Source organism: Alligator sinensis, unplaced genomic scaffold (genome assembly GCF_000455745.1).
Source record: "Alligator sinensis unplaced genomic scaffold, ASM45574v1 scaffold337_1, whole genome shotgun sequence".
NCBI classification, from domain to species: Eukaryota; Metazoa; Chordata; order Crocodylia; family Alligatoridae; genus Alligator; species Alligator sinensis.
In genome coordinates this window covers 3,608,342-3,636,047 of record NW_005841927.1, presented here as the reverse complement: position 1 = coordinate 3,636,047, position 27,706 = coordinate 3,608,342, and the positions used below count along the sequence as shown (strand labels likewise).

The following is a 27,706-nucleotide window of genomic DNA, read 5'->3' as shown; positions in this document are numbered from 1 at the left end:
CCCGCCGGGCGGGTGCGGCGGCGGGGGGGGAGGGGCGGCCCTGCTCCCGTCCCCGTCCCCTCGGTCGGCTGCCATGGCAACAGCGCGGGGGGAGGGGGTGGCAGCCCCCCCTCCGTGTATGAAAACCCAAGAGCATTAGGAGCCCCCCCCAACCCCACAGTGGGTGGGTGGGTGAAAGGCAGACAGAGAAGTTTCTCGGGGCACGGCCCCCTCCCAAGACTGACCCGTGGCGAGACGAGGAACGGCCGCCTTTGTTCTGCGCGGTCGCAGCTGCGCACCCGCTCGGCTGCCCCGGGGCAAACCCCTGAGAGGAGGAGGAGGGATGGGGGGGGGTGGTAAGCAGCCGGCGGAGAAGGATTTCGCTTTACACCTATTAATGAAAACGGCGCGCGCTCCTTGCGAGCTGCCCGATGACGCCCCGGTTCCTTTCGCGCGATGATGCCGGCACTGGGGCGGGGATGGGTGTGTGACATCGCCTGTCTGCCGACTCCAGGGGAGTTGCTGCGGTGTATCCGGCATCGCCGGTGTATGTCTGATTCCCGTATCGAATAATTTTATAACCTTGTTTTGATCCCGACTTAACTCCTTTTGCTCCCCGCCGTCTTCAGCCGCCTGGTGTGCAGCCGCGCTCTGCTTGCTCCGTGTGGCGAAGGAAATGTTAGGAAGTTCCTATTCTTCCAGGCAGGTCGGTGTCCTCGGCCCGCTCGGCAAAGATCCGGGTGCCGAGCGCTGCGCTGAGGTTTTGTATCGGACGTTTCCTTAATCCGAACAACCTGGCTTGTGAATTATATCAGAGCACTTGCCTCTGCAGTTGATCATCGCTTATAATTTAAGAATCCTTTTTTATTTTTCCTGTGCTGCAAAATCAGTTTGCTTATTTGGATTGCCTTGAAATGTGTTGTCTCATGTGGCGTCTAGGATGGCGTTAGTCAAATTTCGAGGTCAGACGAGCAAAGGTTTCTTGAATGCAGCCTTTAAAAAATGAATTTTACAAGATCAATTTATAATTCTTCTTGTGGCCTCCTCCCCTGCCCCCACTGATCTTTGGTCACTCGGCATATCTTGCTTCATCAAAGGGTGCTGTATAACATCGGTGTTGAAAAAGTCGTTAACCTTAATTTGGAATTTCAGGTTGGGGCTAAAGAGACTGAAAAATGTAAATGTGGCCAAAGCAGGTTTCTGAGGCAAAAGGGTTTTTCAAGCAGACTCTTAAAATAGCTGTGGTTACTGAACTTGAGCTGTATCTGTGCGCTCTAAATTGGAGCCTTACAGCTGGCGGTTTTCAGACGATGCATGTTGCGCATGTTCCTGCCTCTGCTTGCATTTCCCAGGAGTTCCCCTTGGAAGTTTTGTCTTGAAATGAGAACTGTTGGCTCAAAAGCAATATTCTGCAGTACTCTAAAATGCATGTGCAAACTCCAGTTTTACTTTAAAAATATGATCAAGGAAATCAGCATTGATTTAAAGGACAGATGAAAGGGCTATAATGTAGTTGGTTTCCTGATCAATGGACAAGAGAGAGCTGTTTTCTAGGTCACTTGAACATGGGGATCCTGATGCACAGCTTCATCATGAGAGCTGTGTGTGTTTGAGCCCTTTTTCTGACTTTCTGATCCAGGATTATGGGTTATCAGAGCAGTGAGTATGACGAAAGGATCATTAGAGCAGTCTCATAGCAATTTAGGGATGTCTGAGCAACTGGAAACAATGCAAAGCGTTAAAACAATGAGGAGGAATATAGGAGGCAATAAAAAGTTAACTGAAGAGTGGGATGGAAAGGAGGAGGGGTCACAGCTTTTCAGTGGCAGGTGTTAAGGAGTAACGTCTCTGTTGATGCCTTTAAAAAAAGTCCACACTAATACTGTCCTAGTCCCTGCACTGTTCTGTATCCTCTTCCCAGTTCCTCAGCCTGTAGGTGGGTCCCATGCTGATGGCTGTTGTTCTGTGTGAAGGAGACTGGTTTTGACATTAGGAGAAATAAAGGGAACATGGTTTAGGAGCAGTAAACAGGATGTCTCATGCCAGCTTTCCCTATCTGCCACCTCCAGCTCTGTGGCAGTAGTTACCCCATAATTGGATGGAATAACTACTGTCAAGGACCAGAAGGGGAGTAGGTCAGTTGGAATGAAGTGCATGGGAGTGATGAAAAGTTCATAGTGAAAGGCATGGCCCAAAACCTTTGTTAATGTAGAGGTAAGTTTGCCTGGTACTGCCTCTTGCCCTTCCAGAACGTGGGTAGTAGTGGCTAAATGTAAAACTTGGAGAACCAGGAAGGAAAGGACTTAAGGTTGCCCCCCCCCCCGAAAACACAGCTTAACTCTCCTGTAAAACATCAATACCATGTCCATGCTTTACTCTCATAGATGGCAGTGAGCACATGAGCACTAATGATGCAAATCCAGCATGTGTTCTTTAAGACAAATCTTGGGTTTGGGTCAGGTGTAATGAATGGGAGCAGCCTAGGCTCCATTGCAGATGTGGCTGTTGCCCATCACTAAGCCCTGGAGACCATAGAAATATATGTCTCTGTGCAGCTGACAGTCCCCATGGCAAGAAGGCATCCTTATGTACTTCTGCAGAAATAGCCTGCCACATTCAGGACTGAAATGAGGCATGCTTGATCCCTCAAGGTAGGCATGTGCTGTTCCTTACAACTCTGGTCCAGGCTGTACTGCTCCACTTCACACAGTGAATGCAGCTGGGGTGCGTGCAGATAAATGCTGGAATTCAGCTCTGTAGAACACAGCACACTGGCACATTTCTTAATCTTTCTGCTAATTGCTATTCATGTATTCTGAGATTTTTAAGGCAGAAGGGGATCATGAGGTCATCTCATCTGACCTTCTAGATAACACGGGTCAGAACATTTCTCCCAATTACTCTCCTGCTTCACCTAATAATCTGGTTCTTTTCCTAAAGCATTTCTTTGAACATTGTTCAGTCTTAACGTGAACATAGAAATTACCACTTCCATCATTAGATGAATGCTTTGCACCATCTTTTCTAAAGCACCCCAGAGGCTCTTGCCAGCTTAGCCGGAGGCAGAGTAGAGGTGTTATTAGGGTGGCATGTATCTTAATTCATTTCCTGACTTTAAAGGGTTTAAGTTTAGCCCTGTTCTGTAAGGGTATGAACCACCTCTGGGTATCTTTAACTCTTATTGTTATCCTTTGGGCATTGATATGTGTATGACCATGTTATTTAAGAACAGACTTGCCAAATGAGCTAAGAATGTCTTGTTAAATATCTGCAGCTTTTGCAGAAATAAAATGCTTGAGTAGGAGTCCCACTGCCTCAGTAGAATCTCAATAGTTCCCCCTCTGTGTAATGTTTCTAAAGTAGAACTGTTTGTCATTTAATCCTGCAAATGAGACCGAGCTGCTTTTCGTGCCATCAGTGTAGTCCTTAGATGACTGAATTGCATAAGAAAATAAGATATAATCGACTTCAAAAGCTACAAGTCTGGAAAGAACTAATATTTTTCCATAGCGTAAAAAAAAAAAAAAAAAAGGAAAATCAAGTTCTGTTGCGTTCTGACTGCTGGCTTCTCTTTATGAATCTGACGGCCTTTTCTATAGTCAATTCAGTTATTGACCTACTATATAAAAGGGTGATCTGTTATAAGTGGGAATTTCCTTGAATTTATCAGTTTTAAAAAAAGTGGGCAGGGCTGGCTCTCTAAAAGCTAGCCCCGTTATCAAAAAGCTGCTGTAATTTACAGGAAGTCATAAGTGATCTTCCAGAACTACTTCCTTGCTATCCTAAATAACCTGCATGATGTGTCACTTCTCTAATATCTGTATCCAGATAACTTTTCTTTTCCTATTAAGATGATGGGTAGCTTTTTAACTAATTTTTAAGAAAATGCTGGCTATTTTGGAAAATGTTTTGCACTTGTACATCGAGGGGAAAATAGTTTTACACGTTGGAATGAATTTATTAGCAGTATATACACCCCAGAATTTCTAGGTCATACTCCTGAAATTCTGTTATGCTAGTATAAAGAAGCCTGCTTAATTGGAGAAGTTACTTTAATAATACCATCATGTACGGTTTGGTTTGCATTACAAAACCAGATTATTACTAGATTGGATGATGGATAAATGGTCTTGACATTCTAGCTTGACAAAATGACTAGCGTGGAAACTAAATTAAATCCTGAAGCGTGTTTCTTCTGACATGGGCTGAAGTCACTAAGAAAACTAAATATTGCAGCTGCCTTCCTGAAATCTAGATGGCAAATAAACAGAGGTCTTAGGTTTCAGCACTGGCGTGCAACTTTCACAAGATTATATATATTCCTAACTGGATTAAAGTTATCTTCTGCTGTTAAGAGACGTGAGAGAAGAATGTGTGTTCAGAGCAGCTCTCACTTGGTGAGTCGCTTTTATAATTTTCAATATTGTGTATGTATGATTTTATCCACCAGTATGAAGTGAAAGGGGATCACTTTTTTCTGAAGTCACCCAGCAAGCAACTGTCACATTGGTTTGTAATGTCAGCCTCTAAATTCTTCAGATGAAGTAGGAAAAAGTTGCCTCTTACATTTCCAATGGCGACAGGAGGAAGCACTGAAAGAAATGCCACTGGACTCTGCCGTTCTCGTCTTAGGGCCCTGTAAAAGAGGAGGACTCCTCGGATTTGAGCATGTGAGACCAGCTGTCTTCAAGGAATTGTACAGAGTTCATTGTTACACTTAACAAAATCTTTCCAGGAGGTTTCCACCGGTTCTGCTGGAAAGGATTCTAGACCAAATTGTCCGGCGCAAAGCTCAGCTTATCATCCTTCCCACCTCCCAAATTATGTTTTGTATCAATTCTCCTTTTCTTCAGCACTAAATGCCAGAAGGCCTGTAGTTCTTTGGGTCTGAAGGTACTGCTGTGCTTTTTTTCCTCACTCTCCTGATAAGTAGGTAAGATTCTGCTGTAGCTTCACCACAAAGAGCCTGGCTCAGGCAGAGAATATCTGCACCTTTCAGCATCCTCTTGGACTTCTCCCAGCTCTGAATTTAGTGCAGCATTTGCTCCACATGGGTTGGTGCACCTTGTGATAAGAGACAAGAACTGTTGTCCGTTTTCCATGCGTTTATCGTCCTGTGATCCTGATAAGAGAGTTAACATTTCTGATACCTCTGCTGCCTCCATCTAGTTTCTCAGAACTGAGGATGCTGTTTGATGTGGGGCTAATGAGAAGTACCCCTCATTCTTCATTGTCAACTAACAAATGCTCTTAGTCTGTCCTCACTTCAGATAATGCAGGAGCCTTTGGGGGTTAGATAGGAACAAAAATATGACTGTTTTAGTTTTAATATCTGTTGCCTTTGTGTGGGCCAAGATATAAACTTTTTGACTCCATAAGACTCAGGAAACAGGAAATATTTTTCATTATTAAAGTGTTGTTGGAAGTGGAACAAAAGATTGGAATCTGTCCCAAAGGATCTAAAGGATTTAAGACACAAGCAAGTCTGGGAGGCAAGTGAAAAGTTGAAGAGTTAAAATGTGACCCTTAACGGGAACGTGCAAATATGTAGATGTCTTGTGGGCGGGGGGTAAGAGTAAATGCTGCACTGAGTTTAGAGCCAGGAGAAGTCCAAGAGGATCCTGAAAGGTGCAGATATTCTGTGCCTAAACCAGGCTCTTCACGGTGAAGCTACAGCAGAATCTCACCTACTTATCTGGAGAGTGAGAAGAAAAGAGTAGTACCTTGTAGTACCTGTAGAGTCAGAGAAACTATGGGCCTCCCGGCATTCAGTGCCGAAGAAAATGTAGCTCTGTCTCAAGGGAATGCCAAAAGGGGATTGTGAGAGAGGAAGGTGTTCTTTTTCCCTCGGGGATGGCTATGTGGTGTATTTCGACCTTGACTTGCTGCAGCTGATAATATGGAAGCTGGTTTTCTAGGGCAGGTTGATTTATGCTCATCTGATGAGATTGAGACAGTTCAGTAGGAGTCCAGAAAGCGTTCCACAAGGAATTGCTATGTTGCTGCTTGGGAACAGACTTAAAAGGACTGCTTACATTAGAAACATGCGCCAGTTTTCTTGTCTATCATCAAAGCGATCTCTAGTAGCAAAGTATATCTTTTGAATTGTAAGTTCTATCTCCCGTGAAAAGAACCACGTTTTAACTTTCCCTTCTGAAAATTTTCTTTAAAAAAAAATCTTAAATGTATTACCATCCTTCTTCACTTAGAAACCTGCCGATCCTTGGGACGAGGAAGAGCCGTCTGAGTGGGGGGGTTTTCTGTTCTCAGATTCTCGGTGTTTCATTTCACTGAAAGTCTCACCATTGTCCACGACCAGGAGAGTCTAGAAGTTGTAGATCCTACTTGGTCTGTTCATAGAAAAGCATATTTCACAGAGAAACTTGGGCTTCAAGCCAAATCTATCTAAAACTGAAATGGTTTTAGTCCCGTCCCCCCCCCGGTCCGCCCCAATCGACATATTTCTCTGCCTCTTTCCCAAGGCTGTGCATTTATAAAGTATAACAAGTAAAAATTAAAACTGCACTTGGTTAAGGTTGACAGCATGTTTCCGCTGTCATTTTTTTTTTTTTTGTAGGCTCTTAATTGTTTTAAACCAACACAGCTAAAAGCTGTACTTTCATCTATGTGCAGTATCTTGTGGGGGCACTTCGATTTGGGCTTTGTTTAAACGGATTAGGACCCTGTTAAAGCTAAATTGACACGGCCATTCTTAAACTGAAATAGACCCATCCATGTGGGTTGACATCACTTGAACTAAACCATGGAAAAATGCAGCTTCATGTAAAATGGTGCAACTTTTTCATAAAGGAGGCTGTAGACCAACTTTCTAATAAACTTGATTCTCACATGGTTGCCACCTTGAAATGGGGTTTGTAGAACCAGCCAGCTTGGGACTGACTGGCTGCTTCTAGGTGCATTCAGGGTTGCAAGGTGGGTGTTTTATTTGTCACGGAGACCATTTGTATTTTAGTGGGTTTGTAGATAATGGAGGGTATTGCATAGATTTGTACTGCAGATATGGCCCGTAGGGAGCACTTTGTAGATTTATATCATACTAATGCATTGAATTTGAAGGGTTTGTGCTGTTTTCCTACTGAGGGATGCTTATAGCATACTCCACCTCCTCTGCTTATTTCTATCTAACAATGTCCTGTGGTTTTGCCCTCCGGCTTGAGATTTTTAGAGCAGGTAAATTCAACCAGGATAGACCAGGTCAGCTGTCTTATTAACACCATCCTAATCTGGTTGCTGCAGTTATCATTGTGAACACATTCACAGAGATTTTAGGGTGGCGTAGCCTGTCAAGACACAGCTGAGTGTAGCCTGTTGTTTCAGTTTGGAGAACATAAATTATGCTATTTTTATCTCGTTTAGAAATTGAAAAAATTCAGAAGGGTGAAACGAAGAAGGATGAGGAGGAGAACTATCTGGATTTGTTTTCCCACAAGAACATGAAGCTGAAAGAACGAGTTCTGATACCTGTCAAACAGTACCCCAAGGTGAGGGCCAGAAAAGAGCTGATGTAGTCTTTGATTTCCCTAGAAACGCATAAGCACATCTTCCACGTTGTGCCTAGCTTCTGTGGGTTTTACATCTGAATCCGTCAGCGAGTAGTGGCTTTGAGTCGGCGTGAGTTATGCTAGTCCCACGCTCTCTGTGGAATGCCTCCTATGCAAGCTTGGGGTATCTTATGTCTAATTTTTTGCATTCCTGAAACGTCTTTAGGATCAACGTGTGAACAGCAACGAGTAGTTATGATCTGTCGTAGCTAGAGTAGAGTTTCACCCGTAGATCTCTCTACATATTTTAAAATTAAGACCTCCTCCAACTCTTAAATTTTGCTGCCCATAAAAGGGTGGCAGCATAGAAATGAGAACTAAATAGATTGAACTAATTTAGCACAAGTTTCTGGCAAAATTAAGTTTCTCATTAAAAGAATATTGTGGCCAGTTGCAAATTTTTCCCATAAGACCTTTTTTTTTCTTTCTTCATATCTTCTGCAATGTGGAGGCAAGGATGGCCTCATTAAACCTCGTGTGTGTACTGCATTGGACATGTGCATGAAACCTGTGCTGTACTGACAGCAGCCCTTAACTGCACTCTGCTTTACGACTAAATTCTGCTTGTCCCCTGTTAGTTTAACTTTGTTGGGAAGATTTTGGGACCTCAAGGCAACACTATCAAGAGACTTCAGGAAGAAACTGGTGCAAAGATCTCTGTGCTTGGAAAAGGTTCAATGAGAGACAAAGCAAAGGTAAGGGCAGCAGACTTGGAACTAATATATTTGTGCACGTTGCCTTTCACTGAGGGGTCAAAGCATTTTACATGATTGGAAATTATTAGAACTCCTGCGAGAGGGCTTTTTCCCTGATGGGAGGTCCTGGAACAGCTAAACCAGACGTGTTTTGGAAGGGACGAGATGTAGTTAAACTTCTTGCAGTAAATGTGACTTGTAGAAACCATTAATCTCTTATTGTTCTGTGCGTCTTTATTAGAGCGCATGACTTTTTCTTCTTTTTGAAGATGAACGGCAAAGATAATCAAATAAAATTCTGGTTATCTTTACTCAGTGTCTCCATTAACTGAGCTGTGGGAAGAAAGCTCACTGAAGAAACAAAATATTTTTAAAAACATGAGCACACAAACAACTTTTCCCCTCTGAAATCCTCTGGATGTATGCCAGTTCACTGAAGATGTCAAAGACTGGTGCATTCTAAGTGATGTTTAGAGAATCAAAATGCCAGGGGAATTTTGGAAAAGAAAAATGAAAGGAATTCCTCTTCTGCTTGCCCCCAAAGTCTGGTTAATATAGGCTGTCAGCATTGAATTAAATCACAGCTTCTATTTTAACACTCTGCAGGTCACCTCTACATTTTTAGACTTTTTTTCCCCCCCCCAACTTGGAGAATGCTGAGTGAATTTAGCCACTTAACAACAAAGCCGATTTGGAAAACCGCAAGCATGTTTGATGTGACTACAGTTTTTCATTGCAAAGGCAGTGCCTAGGGGAAGAGTGTGGTACAGAAAGGGATAGTCATACCCACATGTGGCTATCTGCTGAAAAAAAGTGGGGCATCAGTGTATTAGAAGTATTACCACCACTTCTTTCAGGCTGATACGAAGCTGTAGATTTGTGGGTGATTAGATTAGCTGCTTGTGATAAAACTACTAGATAGGAATGTTGCTGCTGATGTGACTTGAGCCCACCTGTGCATTTAAGATTGGTGACTATATTGCAAAGATATAGAAAGCATTTTCCCCAAAGAAAACAGGAGTAGTGGTTAATGGTAAACCAAAGGGTAAAACCACTGACTAGTATAGCAAGCCCCACAAATCACATTGTACAAGAAGAAGCAGTAAAGCTCACCCAGACTCAATTGGTGAAATCATTTATAGCCTTTTAAAATTTTATGAGCTGACTTTTCAGAGGTTCTGAGCACCCACAGCATACACTGCAATTAATGGGAGGGATAAGTGCACAGCAGTCGAAAAGGTCTATTAGTGCCTTTGGGGAAGACACTTTTTAAATGCTCATCTGTATTAAATGATCTGTTTTGTTGTGGGAAGCTAGTCCATTCTTGTTGTACCTCACATTGTCACTAGTATCTTCTGTTTGCCTAGCCTCCTACACTTCATTCATGTAGCATATGCCTTCATTTTCTCTAGCCCTGCTTAATACTAGAGTTTCAATAGGCCAGCAATTAATCAAATTCCTTGAATAGAAAATCTGTTTTAACTTGTCTCACATCAGTAACTGTATAAAAGGGCTGGGGTGGGTGGGGAATTAATTGCAGTATCTCACTAGATTCTTGGAATTTCTCTTCACTCCTATGATCCTAAGATGGGAAAATCATCTCCTTTTACTTGACTGCTCAGATCAGAGCTTAGGAATTTGTTCTTCCTGTGCAAAACTTGGTAGAAGAACATGAAATGGAGCAGAATTATTAATGGCTACTTGGATAGGGTGGTAAAGAGGATGAAAGTCAGACTGTCTCTGAACTGGTACTATTAGAAATACAACTGACAGCGTGCTATGTATCAAAGCAAGAACTCTGACTTATTCATCTGTAACATATTGGCCAGCTATACCCTGTGATGCATCCAAAGGTGCATCTCAAGCCTGTCTAGAGAAGTGATACTCCCCCTCTATGTGACTTTGGTCAGGCCGCAGTTGGAGTACTGCGTCCAGTTCTGGGCGCCGCGCTTCAAAAGAGATGTGGCCAGCCTGGAGAGGGTGCAGAGGAGGGCCACCCGCTTGGTGAGAGGGCAGCAGGACAGGCCCTACGAGGAGAGACTGAAGGACCTGAACCTATTCAGCCTCAGCAAGAGGAGGCTGAGGGGGGACCTGGTGGCTGCCTACAAGCTCATCAGGGGAGATCAACAGCAAATAGGCAGCACCTGGGGTGACCAGGAACAGTGGTCATAAGCTGATGGAGAATAGGTTTAGTTCTTGTGACCCCAGCATTCATCCCTGCCTGTGGCAGGGGGTCAGGCTAGATGGTCTATTCAGGTCCCTCCTGACCCTAGCTACTATGAAACTATATTGATTATTATTGAATGGCTCATTGCCGTTTATCTTATGCTCCCATACAAACTTTTCTGAGCCGTCTTTTACACTGAAATATTCACCCAGGCTTGACAAGTGGCATTGCATAACCACACCCCCAAATCCAGTATGCAGTTATCTCATGGCTGTCGACTGTCTCATTGGAGACCAGAACACCTTGTTTATGGGTTTTTAGTAAGAATAATACGTAGTGCTCAGTAAGCAGTAGGCCATCCATGGCAAGACGTGCCTGAAAATCTTTCCTCTGGATGGTCATACACTGCTGGTCAGGGCCTGGTTAGCAGGTTTATAAAGAAAAGATCTTTTTTTTTTTTCTTTTCTTTTTTGCATTTTACTTGACCTGATGAAATTGAAACAAACATTTTTTCCAGGAGGAAGAACTGCGCAAAGGGGGAGATCCCAAATATGCTCATTTAAATATGGATCTGCATGTTTTCATTGAAGTCTTTGGACCCCCTTGTGAGGCCTATGCACTCATGGCACATGCCATGGAAGAGGTCAAGAAATTCCTTGTTCCGGTATGTACGTCTTGGTTCTTTTCAAAGTGGAAGCATATTTTTGGGGGGAGGGATTATGGTTTGTTTTTTTTTCTTTTTAAGCTGCCCCAAATGGATAGATGAATTGAGAAGCTAGCTGTAAAGTTGGTGTGTTTCTGGCATTCTATGTAATGCCCTAACTACAGTGGATTTGCATATAGGTTTGGTAGAAGTTACTTCATAATTGGCTTCTTTGTGGTTTCTTGTTCTGTTTTTGGAACCACGAAGGACCAATATCAGACTGGGTATTGCAACAGATGGGCCACTCTGACCCCATATGGTAATTTTACAAAGAGAACAGCCTTAGTTGTGACCTACAGAAGACGGACCTTCCAAGGGGCAGGATTAGGAGCACGTGGCCTCGAACTGCAGCAGAGGAAATTTACACTGGAAATTAAAGAATTTTGTCATTACGTGGGTGGTCAAGCACTGGAACAGGTTACCTAGTGAAGTCAGGGACTATCCGACCATGGAAGCTTTCAAGAACAGGATGGACAGGCACTTAGCTGGGATGGCATGGTCTAGGATGATGCTGCCTTGAGCAGGAGGGCTGGACTGGATGACCACATGAGGTCCTTCCAGCCCCACATTCCTGTGATACTACAGGGGAAGAGGATTTCTTGGATGAGTACCGCTCATCGCTTGAAATTTCCAGGGAGATCTTTAGGTGAAGCTTCATTAGCTGGTCCAAGATGCACAGTTAAGTGGATGGGCTTGCAAGGGACTTCAAAGTTCTTCCGGAAGAAGAGCTAGCAAAGTGTTGGTTCTCACTGGTTTTGATCTGGACTTCGCTTCGTAGGACAGAAAAACATCTTAATCTATTCTGACAAAGGCACAAAAGAGTTTGGAGGGCAGTAAACTTAAAGACAAGTATAACTAGCATGGAAATCTGGTCACATCTATTTTTTTTAAGTCCCAGTAGCTCTTAAGTCCACTCTTCTATCTTTCTTAATGGGTTTGACATAAGATGATTCATGGCAATTTATCGGGCATCTTATGAACATTTTTTTATTCCTCTGGAGATGTTTCTTCCATTGCCTGAGCTTCCAAGGCCCTTGCATTCACTTTTGGCATTTGGCTGTTTGGATGTAACATAGCAACTCTAAAGCTTCAGTTTTGACCAGTCTCACGCTTTTTGGGAATGGTCTGGGCATCTCGAGGCAGAACTGCGACTTTGGTAGAAACAAAAGAGGGAAGAGGGGAGCAGGCATGTAGAGCTCATGGCATTTGATTAGCAGAGCTAGATGTTCAACTTCCTCTAATTCCCTGGATCAAAGACCCCAGTGATGGCAGAAATGAATGCAGCCCTTTTCCTTACCCACCTTGTTCTTTGAAGACCCAGTTGTAGGAGATTTTTTGCTTTGCAGTGTTGCCCTGGCAGCTGTAAGGGATGCCCTCAGACTATTATTGGAAACTTGAACCATGTCTGGGGTCGGACGGGCACAACAGCTTCTGTTGGGTTAATAGACTCTTCTGCCAAATCCCAAAGTAGCATTCCCTGGGGAAAGGAATATGTTTGGAGCAGAGAAGCGCTGTGTTCACAGAAATGTGAGAAGACACTGTATGGATGGTAGTGCCGATGGGCATTTCCTCTGCATCAGGCTGCATCTGATTTTTCCTTCTGAGGTGAATAATTTGTAGTCTGTCTGGAGCATAGCGGTGCATTTTCACACACAAGTATTTTGCTGACGTGGCTTTAAAATGGGACTGTAGACACTTCTGGATCTCTGCTGTGGCTCTCTGCAGCTCTCGGTGAGGATGCTTGGAGATGGTAACCTGTGACCTTGTGCTGGAAGTTGACTTTGTCTTTCCCTGTTCTCCCCAGGATATGATGGATGATATCTGCCAGGAGCAGTTTCTGGAGCTGTCCTATCTGAATGGTGTGCCAGAGCCAGCACGTGGTCGAGGGGTCCCCGTGAGAGGAAGAGGAGCAGCTCCCCCTCCTCCTCCACCTGTTCCAAGGTAACTCTGGAAAGCACAAATGCTGGTAGTGGGAAGTCTTGTTAACAATATTGCTGAACTAGGCTGATCTTTGTTGCTTATGAACTCCAGCTGTTGGACCTTTCTATACTACAGAGGGTGCTTCTCTTAAATCAGGAGTTATGACTCTGTCTGTTCTAGCAATAGGTGTGCTGGGATGGAGGTTATAAGGTTTAATGAATGTTAATTGGGTTTTTTGGTATCTGAAATGAAGTAGCTTTACAGCAGCCTTGTGGAAATTGCATTTGCATCTGCCTTCTAAAACTGCGGGGAAGGTGAAGCCAAAGCTTAATTTTGAAGCCTATTGGATGGTTGTCTTCTGTCAGCTCCTATAATAGACTTAAATTGCAAATTCTGAGCATAACTCCCTTGGAAAGCAATATGCTGCTACTGTTTCTCTTCTCAAGGCACTGGACTAAATTGGTGGTGAAGTTGTGCTGTCGCAATGCCACTGTAGCTAGCATGTTTTTCCAAATGGAGCACAAGAGAAACAGCTGCTTCTGTCTAAATGTCTGGTGCTCTTACGTAGTCAGCCGTCTATCTCATCATTGCATCTTTATGGCCCCATAGTTCCCTACTGCCCTATCTGATCCGTCCCAAGAGGCTTATGGTACATTTTGAAGGAAGGTCCAGGGCTACTTTTCTAGGTGTCAGGATTAATTTTTAGTGCAAAGGCCACCTTGGGTTCTGTGTATTTATACGGCACCTGGGAACGGGCTCTTGGCTGTGACTGGGGCAGTTAGGTGCTGTGATAACACAGGCCACGGTGCGGGGTGGGGGGCATACTTGCACACAGGTGAACTGAGTTAGGGAGTCACCCAAGAGTCCTACAGCACATGACTGTTCCTGTTCCCTTTTTCTTTGCAGGGGGCGTGGTGTTGGTCCTCCTCCACCTCCTCCTCGTGGTGCCCTGGTGCGAGGAGCCCCGGTGAGAGGTGCCATAGCTAGAGGAGCTACAGTGGCCCGGGGCGTACCCCCTCCACCAGCTGTAAGGGGTGCCCCTGCACCAAGAGCTCGTGCAGCAGGCATCCAGAGAATACCGCTGCCTCCTCCCCCGGCACCAGAAACCTACGAAGAATACGTAAGGAGCTGCCTACTCGTGCCAGACTTGCCGACAGGCAAAATAGCCTCGTGTTAGATACTGCTGTTGCTATTATCAGGCCTTGTGGTCCTTGCTTAGCAGCAAGCATGAGCACCAGGCAGAGTGACCTTACTTCCCCCTTCAACCATTGTTTCCTTGCCTTCCTCCTAAATGCTCCCAGAGGAAAATCATTACAATTTGACTGAAGTGTGGCCAAGATGTGTATTTTAACATAAATACTATTGGCGGGGAGGGGGATCAGAATACCTCAGCAGGCAGCTTCTTGTATAAGCAGGGAGCCCTGGAGTCTTTGGAGTACACAGCAAGAGCTTAAAAATAAGAATAAACTCTGATAAACCTCTGCCAACGGTATGGCCGGGCTTATAGCCTCCGCCTTTTGTTAACCTATATTGACTCTTGGCATTTTAAAGAGAGACCGACAGCCTTGCTTTAGGTGACAAACGGCAGATATTTGGGAACCCATTTACAAAGGCTGAGATTTCTTTTAAAAATATCCCACTTTCTCCTGGCTCTTGTTTATCTGCCTAGGAGTTTCTCATTTGATTTACCTTGCAAAGTTGTTCTCCGCCACCGAGTTGTACAAGCCTTCTGGCATAGCTTGAATTTGTAGACAGGATGCAGCTTGCAACATTTAGCCTGACTTCAACCTGCCTTATGAATAGGACAGTATGGCTCAGTTCCTCCTGCATCACACAACTAAACCAGGTTTTCGACACTCTGGGGTGGGTTGATCTTTTTGTTTGTGCTCTATTTTTTTAAGCAGTCTTCAATTGGCGGTTTTTAATCTCTTTTAATCGGCTTTCTCATTTGAGTTCCAGGGCTTTTGGTGACAAAACTTGTGCTCCGATTGGTTGTTACAGCCATTAAAAACCATGTAGATTTGAACTAAATGCACCCTTTATACTAGATGTTGTAGCCTTTTGCTACACGTGAGGGGATGCTATAACTGTGGTGCCAGTGTCACGTACCCTATAGCACAATCCTCGCAGGATCGTGCCTTGATGTAGTATGTGACCTGTTGTACCATGCTTACAAAGCTTGACCTGAAACGTTTTCCCAATGATTTTTCTTCTATACAAAAAGCCGCACAGCTTGTAACTCAGCTTTTTGATAGTCTCCTGGATTAAGCATTTTTAGTGCCGTTTTTTAACAAGATTGTGTTTAGGCCTTAACACAATGAGAGTTAATACTGGTGTCCTTTTAAACAGGCTGATTTTGAAAAGCAATAAAAAAATCCAGTTTTAAATTAAAAAAATGTTTTGGAGTGAGATTGAGGGGGTGGTATATCAGTTTTCCGGCTCTTTCAGGTGTTGAGTCCCCTTGGATGTGCCAGCAGTTCCAAGTTCTTGTAAAAAGCATTTCAGACTAAATTGCATTTTGCTGTTCCCCTTGGGATGGCTGAGACTCTCCACATGAATACCTCTATGTCACCATCTGTTTTCAGGGCTATGATGATGCATATGCTGATCAGAGTTACGAGGGTTACGAAGGGTACTACAGCCAGGGCCAAGGGTAAGTTTGTCATCTGAGCGAATTGCATGACTTGCACACCTTGCAGGTAAAAAAGTAGGAAATGTGTCCACTCCCTCTCCCCTTTTGAGTCTGAGGGGAGTGACTTCTTCTTGTTTCTAGTGTGTTGGAATGTGTGGAAGTCCCTGCTAGCCTTGAGCAGAGGCTGCAGAAGCAGTGGATGCTTATCCACAGTAGTTGGGAGGCTTCAGCAGCTTATATTGAGTCATTGCACAGTTTTGTGTCATGCTTAGGAGGGAGGTTTGCCTGAACTTGAATGCTCCAGCTGTTGGGCTGTAGAAATGTTTGCTTCCACATAACGAATTTCCTTTTGTCTTTCAGGGATACAGAATACTATGATTATGGACACGGGGAGGCACAAGAATCCTATGAAGCTTACGGTATGTCTGTGAACAGCGAGATAAGGGGCTAAAGTTCAATTGGGAGTTGCTTTAAGGCAGAAACAGCGAAGGAAGTTCTGAACAGCACACGGGGAAACTGCGGATGATGGAGCTGTCGAGTGGGATGGGGGTAGGGAACCAGCCTCTGTGGGAAAATATCTGCATTCCACAAAACCGTAGGTCGAAATGAGTCGCAGTGAGGCCATGCATCTTGGCTCTGGGCTCTTATCTAGCCTGACTCTCACAGAGGTGACCTTTTTCAAGTCCCACCATCTTTCACTGGTAGGATGCCTTTTAATTTCCCCAGAAGTGGGCTGTTTTTGGAATGTCTCTGTTCCAGGGAAGGCTCCACAACTGGAGACCTGGATTTCCACCTACAAGATGACTTTCATTGCAGTCGGGTTTGCATGGTTCCTGTTTTATGGAGCTGTATGAATCCACAGCTCCATTTGTGCTTTATCCTCCCAAACCCCTACCACTGACACTGACTGCAGTAAACGGTTGCTTGGAAAGCGGTTTTTAATTGAGCAGTAAGACTTCCCTTTAACTTGGTGGAGCACTGTTGGTCTCTGGTGGCTTCTGTACGCACAGCCTACGAAACTTGGCTAGTAGAAGTATGCTTGAGGTGATGGACTGTCCCTTAAATCTGCACTCATTGACCAGAACAATGACTGATCCTGCAAAATGAGAATTTAGTTGAATTGAATAAACTGAAGTTATTTTAATGAGCAGAGGGGGTCAACCATTTTGGCAGGTGTGCCACAAAGGAAGCCTCATAGCCTCTGCAAATGCTGCTCCAATTCCCCTCTCTTGCCCAAGCTGCTGCTGCTCTGCTTTCTGCTCCCTCCCCGGTCTTTGACGTGCCACACAAAGGCTGCCCATGCCACTCGTGATACCCGTGCTGCAAGTTGTCCACCCTTGTGCTAGGCTTTGTGAGCTGCTCTTGGCTGTAGGGCAGAAAGGGAGATACGTGGTCTCCTGTCTTGCTGTTCAAACCAGTAGGAGCTGAAACTACTGCGCAAATCTCTTTTCTATGTTAAAAGCAACCTCCCCAGTCAGTGCAGAGGAAGTGAGTTCCAAGGGGGAAGTATTTTAAATTAGGCTTTGAGTCTCGAGTATGTTCAAGGTGAGGAGAGAGATGGCCAGGAGTTGAATGTATTTCAGGGCTCAGAAGCAGAAGTAAGACTTTCCTGCTTCAGGAATGATCTGTGAGCAAGACTTGTCTCAAAATACCCTCTGGTCCATACTTTTGTGGAGCTTAAATTCAGATGCCGAAGCAAAGACCGTTTTCTGTTTTAAGGTAAATGTGAATAGACAGCTGCTGTCCAATGTTGGGTATCTTTCATGCCTTTTTTTTTTTTTTTTAGAATAGCTGTTAAATGCTTTGGTTTGCTGCCTGAGTTGGTCACGCAGCACAAAGAGGTTTTTTGTGCTCCTGCTTGGTAAGAGAGCAGTGTGTGGCGTTTTGTTGGGTTTTTTCTTTTTCAATCGGTGATATAAAGGGCCAAACTGCACATAGTAGGCTTGGCACAAAGTTGCCACAGCTAATCTGTTTATCCACAGTAATTTCCTTTGGTCTCTGCTTCCATGAAAACAAAATTAGAAAAATAAATTGTCTCTCTGGCATGGAGGCTGCTTCGAGGGAGATAGGAACGTGTCCCACAAGAGCAGAGATGGAGCGATGGGTTTGCCTGGTGGGGTCGGTGGATATTTATTTCACCAGAACCAGTGACCCGCGGAGAGAATAGCAGACATGCAAATAAAGATATCCCAAGCACAAGCTATCCTGAAATTGGAGCTTGGCTTTCTCGGGCTTCAGCTGTGGGCAGACGGGACTTGAACTGGTTTCTGCAGTTATTTATGCAGGGGAAGGATGTTTTGAAGGTATTTAGCTGTCTTACCAGAAGCTTTTTATCATCATCATTAATACGTGTCAGGGCATACATAGCCAGTGGTTCGGGAATAGTGCTTGATCTCAGGAACCAGGCTGCGGATTAGTAAAACCATGTTGGAGACATTTCCTTGGTAGTAGAAGCAGTGGGATGGAGTGGGGAATATCTGGCAGAAAGCAGAGCAGGATCTGAAGGTTCGGTGCAAGATTCCTGCCATTGCTGGGAGCATTCGCAATCTGTTGTTTGTGTAGGCTCGTGCTTGCATTAAAAGGGAGGGGGCGTCTTGTAGCCCTGTCCTTCCACCCTGAAATTAGAGGTGACGCATTCTAAAATGCCGCTGGAAGGGCTGTCATTTTTTGTGACCTTAGATGAGGCCGACAGCCAGAGCTGCTTCAGGAACTGGGCTCTGTTTCAAATCCCTTGATAGGACTCAGAATGCAGAAGCCAGATATACTCAGCTTGTCCAGGGGGCATTTATCCGATGACTCCCGAAGGGTGGCCACACAAGCGATCTTTGTGAAACGCTTTGGAAAAGGGGAGGGCGCCCAATGTACGGCTAGAGTCCCTTGTTGCAGGACTTCCGGGCCGGCTTCTGCAGGGTTTGGAGCCAGGAGAGCCCTGGGAAGATGAATGCACTTGGACTTCACAGCACCGGCGGTATCGGCACCCCAGGCGGGTGCTCTGCCCGGCACGCCGCAGTGACGTGGAGCTCTCCCGGGGAGCGTGCTGCGTGTTTTGACGTGTTGCTTTCTTTCCTGCAGGCCAAGATGACTGGAATGGGACAAGGCCCTCCTTGAAGGCCCCGCCAGCTAGGCCAGTGAAAGGGGCCTACAGAGAGCACCCCTACGGACGCTATTAAAACAAACATGAGGGAAAAATATCAGTTATGAGCAAACAGTTGTTACTGATTCTTGTATCTCCCAGGATTCCTGTTGCTTTGCCCACACCAGACAAGTAATTGTCTAACTGTTTTTCTTCGTGGCCCTCTTTTTCTCCCACTCCATCCTCACCCCGCATTCTGGCTTCTGTACGTAGTATTTTAAAATGAGTTAAATAGATTTAGAAGACCGACTTTAATTTTTTTTAAGTGTGTAGACTGCTTTTCTTTCTCTGTTGTTTAGATATTAAACAAAAAAACAAAAAAACAACTGTACTTTTTTTAATACAAAAAAGTTGAGTTAAAAAAAAAATGTTAGTTTCCAAAGTGACATGCTTGCTTAACAGTTATGAAGTTAAGGTTTTTGTTAACCTTTTAAGTTTGGTTTTTAAGCAACCCGTAAAAATTGTAGTTGCAGAATCCCAAAGTAGGCTACATTTCAAAATTCAGGGCTGTTTTTAAGAAGTTAAAATCATAATGTAACGGTAGTGGCTGCCACCGTTTAAAAATAAATTCAGATATCAAACTTTCCTTAAAAGCAGATGGCTGGTGACTCTTTAAGTTTAAATTTTAATACAAAGGATCCTCATAACAAATTAAATAGCCTTTTTTTTTTTTTTTAAGTTAATTGACCTAAAAGGAATTAGGTTTGTTAAATTGACTTTTCTTATGCGGGTTTTGAAATCTAGCCCCGAACGTGCAGTGTTGAGAAATGCTTGGGAATCAGGATTTTCCAGTGAGGGGTTCTTACCTTGGTTCTGCGTGGAGAACTTCTTAAGGAAAGAGCAAATTATGACTCCACGGCTCTGTCTGAATTGCCCAGCGTTGGAAATGAGGAAGCAAAGTATTAAACGAATAGCTCTGAGTTCTGTAAAACTTACAGACTTCTCATCCTAGGGCGTTTGGGGCAGGTCGCACAGCGCAAGCTTTTTAAAATTGGCAGAGCTGTTGATATTTAGCAATCCCAGCTACTTGTTCAAGTGCATCTCAACACTAGCTTTACATAAAAAGGGACACTGCAGCTGAAAAATGAGGAAAAAGTTCACTTTGTACATAGGTTAAAGTCCTAATGGGATTTGTACACTGTCCTCCCACATTGTTCTTGAAGATTAAATGCTACATGTGTAAGTCTGCCTAAATAGGTAGCTAAAACTTGTCAAAATGTCTGCAGCAGTTTGTCAATAAAGTTTAGTCCTTTTTTAATCAAAGTAAATGTGATGAATTGTCATTTTTTGTCGAGCAATAAAATAGCTTTTCTCTTTCAAATAAAATTTAAATTAATGCTAAAGTTAATGGTCTTTTTTTAAAAACAAAAACATGGAGACATTCTAAAAATGGTGTTTTTATTTTTTTTTCTGTAACTTATCAAAAGTTCTCAAGCTCTCGCGAGTGAGCTGTCTTTTTTTTTTTTTTTTTTTTAAAAGGGAAAAAAAACCCAAAACAGCGTTTTTCACCCCCTGGAAGTTGTTGAAAGCAGTTTGAGCCAGCGCTCATGCAGAAATCTGACTTCTGTAAAACTGGCAGCTGGAAGAGATGTTTCTGGTTCGTGACTTGAGCTAATGACTTAGGTGGCCTCGGCCTTCTTCAGACGGCCGACTCCATGTGGAGTCTGAAATAGATGCTCTAAAAGTAGAAGGATAAAGCGAATGCTGAAAAATCCAGGGCCTAGCTACCGAGCAGAGGAAAGGGAGCTGATCCTTGGTTTTGTATTAACACAACTAACCCTTGCTTTAAGATGATGCTCTAAGTACTTTGTGGTGGCCTTCACCTGGGAAGCCAGTTACAAACCCTTAGTGGTTTTGAGAAGTTATGCAAGCAACTGCTCTTAATCTCCTTCTGAGACGGTACAATAGGTTAAAGTAAACTGCTGCGTAGAGAAATGTGAGATGGTTTTATTTCCCTCCTCTGCAAAAAAACCAAATCTGGCGTTTTTAAGGGGAAAAGAGACACAAACTGCTCGGGGGTGAAAAATTTGTATTAGCACATTAGCATCCAAACTGCTTGTCGCAGCGCATGACTGAGGGGAATACTTTAAAAACAAAAAGTTGTATTTGTAGTTTGTTATTAAAGTGTAAATAACTGAATTTTCCACAATGGTTTGGAGTCAGCTTTCAGGGCATAATGTCTGTCTTGATGAAAAGATCACCCTATGCCCCCCTTTTAAAGGAAAATTATCGCAGGAGAATCAGGATGTGTAAAGCTAACATGCATCGCAAAACCCAAAAGGTAACCTAAATGTCTGATTTTAATAGCGCATTTCTCTTTTACATAAACTGTGACGGCAATTTGCATAAACGTTATTGAAGCAATTCTTCAAGTGTTAATTTTAATGTAAAATTTTGCAGCGACAAAAGATGTTTAAAAATAGACATTTAAAAAACAACAACAACCACGTGCTTCTGCATAAATTAACGATAACTTTTAATACTGTGCCCTTCGTAATGCACTGTAATGTCATGTGGGCAAAAAGGAATGGAAAAACTTTAAGTTTCAAAAATGTAAAATGCCAATGACCATAGAGAGTCCTGCTACTGCCCAAAAAAATTCTGCTCAGTTATTTAAAATGTAAAAAAAAAAAAAAATAATAATAATAATAATGCCGGCCCATATAGACCCCAATACTGCTATTCACTGAGATGTTCAGAGCTCCGCTTGAGTTGCATGTTTTCCTTCCTGTGTAAATTGCATGCAGGGATCTTTTATTCTTGTGTGTTTTCTTCTTTGAATCCATTTCTGCTAAGATTTCTGACAGTCTTTTTCTCAACTTCCAGGCGTCGAGTGCATGGCTTCGAGTCACCTGGGTGAAGATGCATGCGTGGTAAATGCCAGCGGGGTAGGTGACTTGGTTTATTTTTGGATCCTGGAGTGAGTTGCTAACATCTTCTGTGTAGGAAGCCAGGGGGTGGGGGGGTGGCACCATCTGAAGTGCTAAATAGAAGCAGTTCTTCATATGCCTACAGAAAAGCTAGACTTATTTTATTCCAAACGGCCACGTAGGGGACTAAAGAGCTTGCAGAGATTGTGGCTGTAGTAGGCACATGTCTGGAGCTGTCCCATAGCGCCTCGGCCGGAGTGGATTTGGAGCGAGGCAGGTCTCTGGAGCTGACTAGCTGCTGTCTGCAGGTAGGATTCATTCCCATGCCAATGTAAAACAGCTTTGGCTGGATTTGCTATCCCACATAGTAGAGTCTGGTGGTGTTCGTAGGAAGGAGCCCCCATGTGAATCTGGCGAGTAAATTATGGTCATCCAAATTTGGGAGCCAGCTCTTCCAGCCCTGAGCTCTCCCTGTTTTAAATCTGATCCGTGGCCACAGCTTGACACTGGTGGGATTCTGAGACGTACGCTAGCTGCTGGCCGAGATTTTTATGGGCTCTGCTTTTGTTAAAAATCCCGCTGGCACAGGAGTTTGTCGCTGGTCTCCATACCTGGCTGGAACTCGACTTAGCCACCAGTTCTGGAGGGCTGCGCATGCCCCGCAGCAGCAGGTGGAACCATTTGAGCCTGCTGCGGGTCGGATAACCTGCCGCCACCTTTGGCTGTCAGTTATTTTCTGGACTGACAGTAGAGGAGCTCCCTCTGGCGGTTACTGTGGTCTTCATGGCTTGTATACAACCATGTGGCACCTTTCATTGGACAGAAACCCAGCCTTTCCCTCAAAGGCACCGGTATCCAAACTGCAGGGTCGGAGCCCAGTCTCTGGGACCCAAACACAGTGGTTTAAATGCTCAGTTTTGGGATATCCAGCTACTTTCTTTGGTGACGTGAGACCATTGCAAATTCCCTGAGGTTCCCAAAGAAAAAGAATTCCATGGTGATAGCTCCCTGTTAACTGCAGCACAAGTAAAGCACTAAAGCCTTGAAATACGTGAGGACGTGAAAGCACTTCTAAGCAGATTTATCTTGCATGGTACTGTAGAGATGGAAAACAAGCATCTTTAATCTTATCAGGAAGAGGGGGAGGATGCTGATGGTCTGAAAATTCATCCATTGGTTTCCTGTCGTATTAAAAATGCATAATGATTTCAGTAGTCTGCTCAGTTAGAATTTATTTGCAGTGCACCTGTGTTAGGCCATCCATTTCCTTGTACCAATTCTTTTCCCATTTCTCTCTTAATAGGCACAACCTTTATTTCCTGCGGAAAAGATTTGATAGCGATCATCTATTATGATGCAATTTTTTTTACCCAGTAGAAGTGGATCTTGTGACTGCCATTTGGAGCATATACATTTCCTCTACATTTAGTTCCTACATATATTGGGTGATCTCTTGTGTAACAGATTGTTATGGAGGGGCGTGCATTTTGTGCAATGCAAAGACCTGTATTTGCCCAAAGGGGCTTGGGAACGTGTGCAGCTTCAAATCTCCTCCTCCATTCTTCTTGTAGTGTGGCTGCAAGGAGAGCCTGGGCCTGGTGAATGACAAACTGGCTTTAGAATGACCACAGAGTAATCCAGATTGGATTCTTTCTAAAATACCTGCTCTAATTCAGCCAGAAATCATGGGAGTGACACAGGACTCGCTGAATGAAATCCTTTGGCCCATTATGCTGGTGATTTAGAGGGGTCCATTCTAGTCGCTATACATGTTATTTATTAAAAGTATCTTTCTCTTTTATACGCTAATGTTTTCTATGGAGCGTGTTTCTACAGGCTTTATCAAATACCTTATTCTTTACCGTTGAATTAGTCTCATCAATGTCGCAAAATTAAGCTGTGATAAGAGAAGCTCTTCCAAGGAGGCAGTAGGTTCTAGAGATCCCAGCCCAAGTAGAGACTCTTCTGTGCCTACACGTAGTGTAAAGCTGCTTGTCCCAGACAACACACTGAGGGGGTGAAAGCGAGCTGAGCAGATGTCCCAGCACTAAGAGCATGTTTTCCCAAAGAATAACAGACTGCATCATTTCCCCATCTGGAGACTGAATCGTTCTACGTCCGCTCCTTACATTTGGCTTCTGATTCCTGTTCAGATTTTTTAATAAAGCAAATAGCTGAGACAGCATCTTGTTTTACAGCCTTGCTATAACATCCTTGCCTCCTCTGAAACCTCATAGGGAGTACGGTCAGTAAGACGGAGGGAATCGCTGTTTGCTATAGTTATCTGGCACAATATTTTGCCCAGATAAATTAAAGCTGTTATAAAACAGCACATGTGAAGGCTGAGGCCAGCTTGGTTTTGAGCAAACCCAGGCTCATGAAAAAAGGCCTCGTGTTTTAATGCAATAAACAATGGGGCTAGGCCATATGAGGGAATGGGCTGCAGAGCAGAGTTGGGGAGAAGTGGAAAGTGAGGCTTATTTTGTGCCCCCTGTCATTTTAAGATGCTGGGCTGTGTGTCTGCCCTGCAAACCGTCTGGTGACATGGAGGCCTTACAAGGCTTCCAACAGGAGTCGGGGAACAGTGTCCCAGGGTAAGAAATGGGCTCCTGCAACCTCAACACTGCCTGCCTCTTCAAATATCTGGGGTGGGAGATGCAGGTGGGAGATATGAAGTACTATGAGCAAAAGGAAATGCTTCAGTAAGCTGGGCAAGCTACAAGCAGGAGGTACAGTCTGCAGAGAGAGAGATGGCTACAGATCTACAAATAAGACGGTGTGTTGTCTTGTTTAAACAATTCATTTACTTCCAGCAGCTTGCTTACATGTCTCTTCAGCCTGGAACCCAGCGATTAACCAGGGTGCTGCAGCACCCTGGGGTGCCTGGAGATCCTTTCAGGGGCGCTGTGGGGTGCCACGCAATGTCAGCACTGCTAGGTGTGCAAACATGATTCTCGAGATAAACCCAGTGGCCATGTTCAGATGAGTAGAAGTTTGGTTCCTGGGAGGCAACTAGCAGCAGGACCCCTTGTGCCACTGCTAGTTGTGTGGGGAGTGCCCATGCCAGGCACCCCCTGGTGTACAACAGGTTACCCCAGGTGGGGTAGGGGAAGCTGGAGCCAGCAGAGGTGCTGGCCCCAGCAACCTTACCTGGCAGCTGGGGAAGTTGCAAATGTGTCACTCCTGCAGCTTGGAGCCTGGCTGGCAGCTGGAACATGTCTCCAGCCTGCCAGGCTCCGGTTTTGGTTGGCGTGTGCTGTCCCTGCATGCGCCGCTCTGCCTGTTTTCTGCGCTGGTTTTTTTGACCCCTGGATCTCAACTTCTTGCAAAACCGTTGAGTTTCTTGGAAATGAGACTAGAACGGCTGAGCCTCCTTCCTCGTAAAGTTGGCTGGAACATGGAACCTCATTAGCTGACACACCTCATCTTTCAGAGCTGCAGGCATTTTGCATGTATTACAAGGACACGGGAACCTGCTTCATCCACTTCAGAAGCTATATAAGGCAAGTGTGGTTTTTTGGTTTTGTTTCCCTGGTATTGAAATGCAAAGCATCTTTCACAGCTCAGCTACGACTTCCCCAGCTAGCTACACAAATGCACTGTGAGGCTTGCTAAATAAATATGCAGGTTGCACACTGAGATGCTGATGTTTGATGTGCCATCAGTAATTGCTACTTCCTGCCCTCCCAATGGCAAAGAATGTTAATGAGTTAAATCCATCCCGTGTAGCGGATGTCTGAGCATCCTCAGTGAGTATGACCGACGTGATGCAGGTTGGCAAAGCCTGTGCCCTTCACCTAATGCTGCCTTGTAGAAATTCGCTGGTTTTATCAATCGCGGCTGCCTCCAGCCTGGGTGGAGGTGGGCATACGGATTGTATAATGGCTTGTCTGCATTGTAGCACCAACTACCCATAGTGCAAGCTGCTGGAGAAGACGGTGGAGGTTAGATGAAGGCAAATCATAGCTTGCAAATGACTGCTGCATAGGAGCTAGCGAGCAACTGCACAGGCTGATATTTAGCAATAGGTTTTAGCCATATGTTTAAGACGGTTCTAGTTCCTCCCTGGAGATGAAGGAATAAAGGCCTGACTGTGACTTGACACATTTTCAAAGGTGCGAGAGAGTTTTGTTAATGCTAATTTCTCCTGCAGTGGCATCGCTGTTCTTGCCTGAAGTCACAATGGATGAGATCTGCAGTGGTAGATGAGATGGGGACGTTAGATGTACAGCAGCTTGTGTCCTCTACACACGTGACTACAGTACCTCCCTCCAGGTGCTGCACCCGATGCCATGATGCCCTGAAATGCCTGCTGCACACTTAGCACGTCCGGCACCAGGAAAGCGCAGTGCCCTGAAATCGCAGAGAGTCAGGCAGTAAACAAATGCGGTAGGACAGGAATAGCTTGACATCCGAAACCTGACGGGCGCAAAGCCTGAAGGACTGTGTGGGGGTCAGAGCTCTCAACAGTGCTGAGAATCCTTCAGGCCTCTCCAGCTCGAGGAGCTTTGCAAAGGCTTGGACTAACTCGTTACGCCAGCAGCTCGTGGTGTCTTTCATCTTGGCGTTTAAATCTTTGATCAGAACAACTGACTCTGGTAAGGACTCCACACCGATCCATCTGAAGAGCAGCTGCTTTTCCTATGAAAAAAGGGAGCAAAAGGAGGCGTGCACAGCCCAGCCTGCCTCGCAACTGTTTAGTGAAAGGACTTTAGGAAAGGGAGCGATACTTAGGGAGTTGGCTCACAAAGTACCTAGAGACAGCAGTGCTGAGCTCTGCTGCTGCTGGGGGTGCGAGGTGTGCCAGACTTCCCTTTTTACCCGTGTCCAGGGAGCAGCACACTTTCCCTCTTCCTCTACTGCAGAGTCGGAGCCCTGGAGCCTGGTCGTTCGCTGCTGGGGTCGTGAGTAGATTGGCCCCAAAATGAAATGTCGACACAAAGGCGGGGGGAGGCAGTTGGTTACCTGGCCCTGTGCTCTGCAGTCTTAGCTATCCAGGTTGTAGCCGTATTGATCTAGAGGCAAAAGGAATCAGAACTTGTGGTAAAGGTGATGTCTTTTATTAGACCAACTCGATTTTTGCAAAATAATGTTTTTGGTTTTTTTGGTTTTTTTTTTGCAAAAATCGAGTTGGTCTAATAAAAGACATCACCTGTAACGTGAGTTATGCTTCCTGTAGTCTTAGGGCATTTATGCACACCTTTTCGTCCCGCAGCACGCTGGAGATCTGGTGGCTCGGAGCAGACTCGATTAACCGAGTCTGCTCCGCACACGAGCTGACGTGCGCTGCGCTGGGTCGTGTGCAGCTGTGTCAGCAGTGAAATGTGTGTCCGCGCACACAAAATGGCTGCAGCGCACTTTTGAACTAAAACGCCTCCCAAATGTTTCGGTTCCAGAGCGCCCCGGTGCCATTTGCCGCTCGTACACCTGCATGCGCCGCAGCGCCAGGTGCCTTTAAAAGCACGCGGCGCTGCAGTGCAAGTGTGTACAAGTGCCTGGACAGCCCGGCAAAGGGAGCAGCACGTGGTGGTGTGCACAGCGCTGCTCACGATTTGGTTCCCAGGTGTGCGGTGTCCCTGACTACCGGTAGTGGGAGGCCAGTGTCCTGCCAGGCTCCCCGCAGCAAACTGGTTTGTAAAAGGACCGCACGGCGAGGGGGAGACCGGAGTCGCCGACAAGCCCGGTCGCCCCCCCTCAGCTAAACAGGGCCGTGCGTCCTGTCCCTCGACTACGGGGCAGGCAGGTTAAACGTTGCGGCTACTGAAACCCCAGGCACCAACGCGGCAGGCCGCGGGGCGGGACGGTGCTGTGTGTTGTTCACCAGGCCCGGGAGGTCGTGCCGGAGGCGCCTGGGCTGCGAGGAGCGAGGCAGCTGGTGCCGCCTTGACCTCGGGCCCTGCTGAGCACCTCCATCTTCAAGGATAAACACCCCCAGTTGAGCACCCTTACTTTCAAGGATAAACACCCCCAGTTGAGAACCCCCCATTCCCAGCTGAGCACCCTTACTTTCAAGGATAAACTTCCCCAGGCAAACCCCCCCACCCC

At 45.1% G+C, this 27,706-nt stretch overlaps 1 protein-coding gene and 1 long non-coding RNA gene across 5 annotated transcripts in view; one reads left to right on the top strand and one right to left on the bottom strand.

Annotated features, from left to right (window-relative positions):
- Window positions 1-305, bottom strand: part of LOC106721930 — a 9,694-nt gene extending 9,389 nt beyond the window's left edge. Inside the window, exon 1 of the long non-coding RNA XR_001357679.2 lies at window positions 225-305. This is a non-coding gene — a long non-coding RNA (uncharacterized LOC106721930). The remainder of the gene's footprint in view (window positions 1-224) is intronic.
- The window catches only part of KHDRBS1 (KH RNA binding domain containing, signal transduction associated 1), a 22,401-nt gene extending 2,267 nt beyond the window's left edge, over window positions 1-20,134 (top strand). The window contains exons 1-9 of one of the 4 annotated variants that reach the window (XM_025198643.1): window positions 308-335; window positions 7,357-7,481; window positions 8,120-8,236; window positions 10,921-11,067; window positions 12,911-13,047; window positions 13,933-14,146; window positions 15,612-15,679; window positions 16,019-16,077; window positions 18,731-20,134. In XM_025198643.1, coding sequence (XP_025054428.1) covers window positions 323-335; window positions 7,357-7,481; window positions 8,120-8,236; window positions 10,921-11,067; window positions 12,911-13,047; window positions 13,933-14,146; window positions 15,612-15,679; window positions 16,019-16,077; window positions 18,731-18,828 — 978 coding nt within the window. In that variant the 5' untranslated portion in view covers window positions 308-322 and the 3' untranslated portion in view covers window positions 18,829-20,134. Of the gene's footprint in view, window positions 1-307; window positions 336-364; window positions 527-7,356; window positions 7,482-8,119; window positions 8,237-10,920; window positions 11,068-12,910; window positions 13,048-13,932; window positions 14,147-15,611; window positions 15,680-16,018; window positions 16,078-18,730 lie in introns of those variants that run through there. The other 3 variants (XM_025198645.1, XM_006019406.3, XM_025198644.1) reach the window with 3 other exon arrangements.
- Window positions 20,135-27,706: the final 7,572 nt, after the last annotated feature.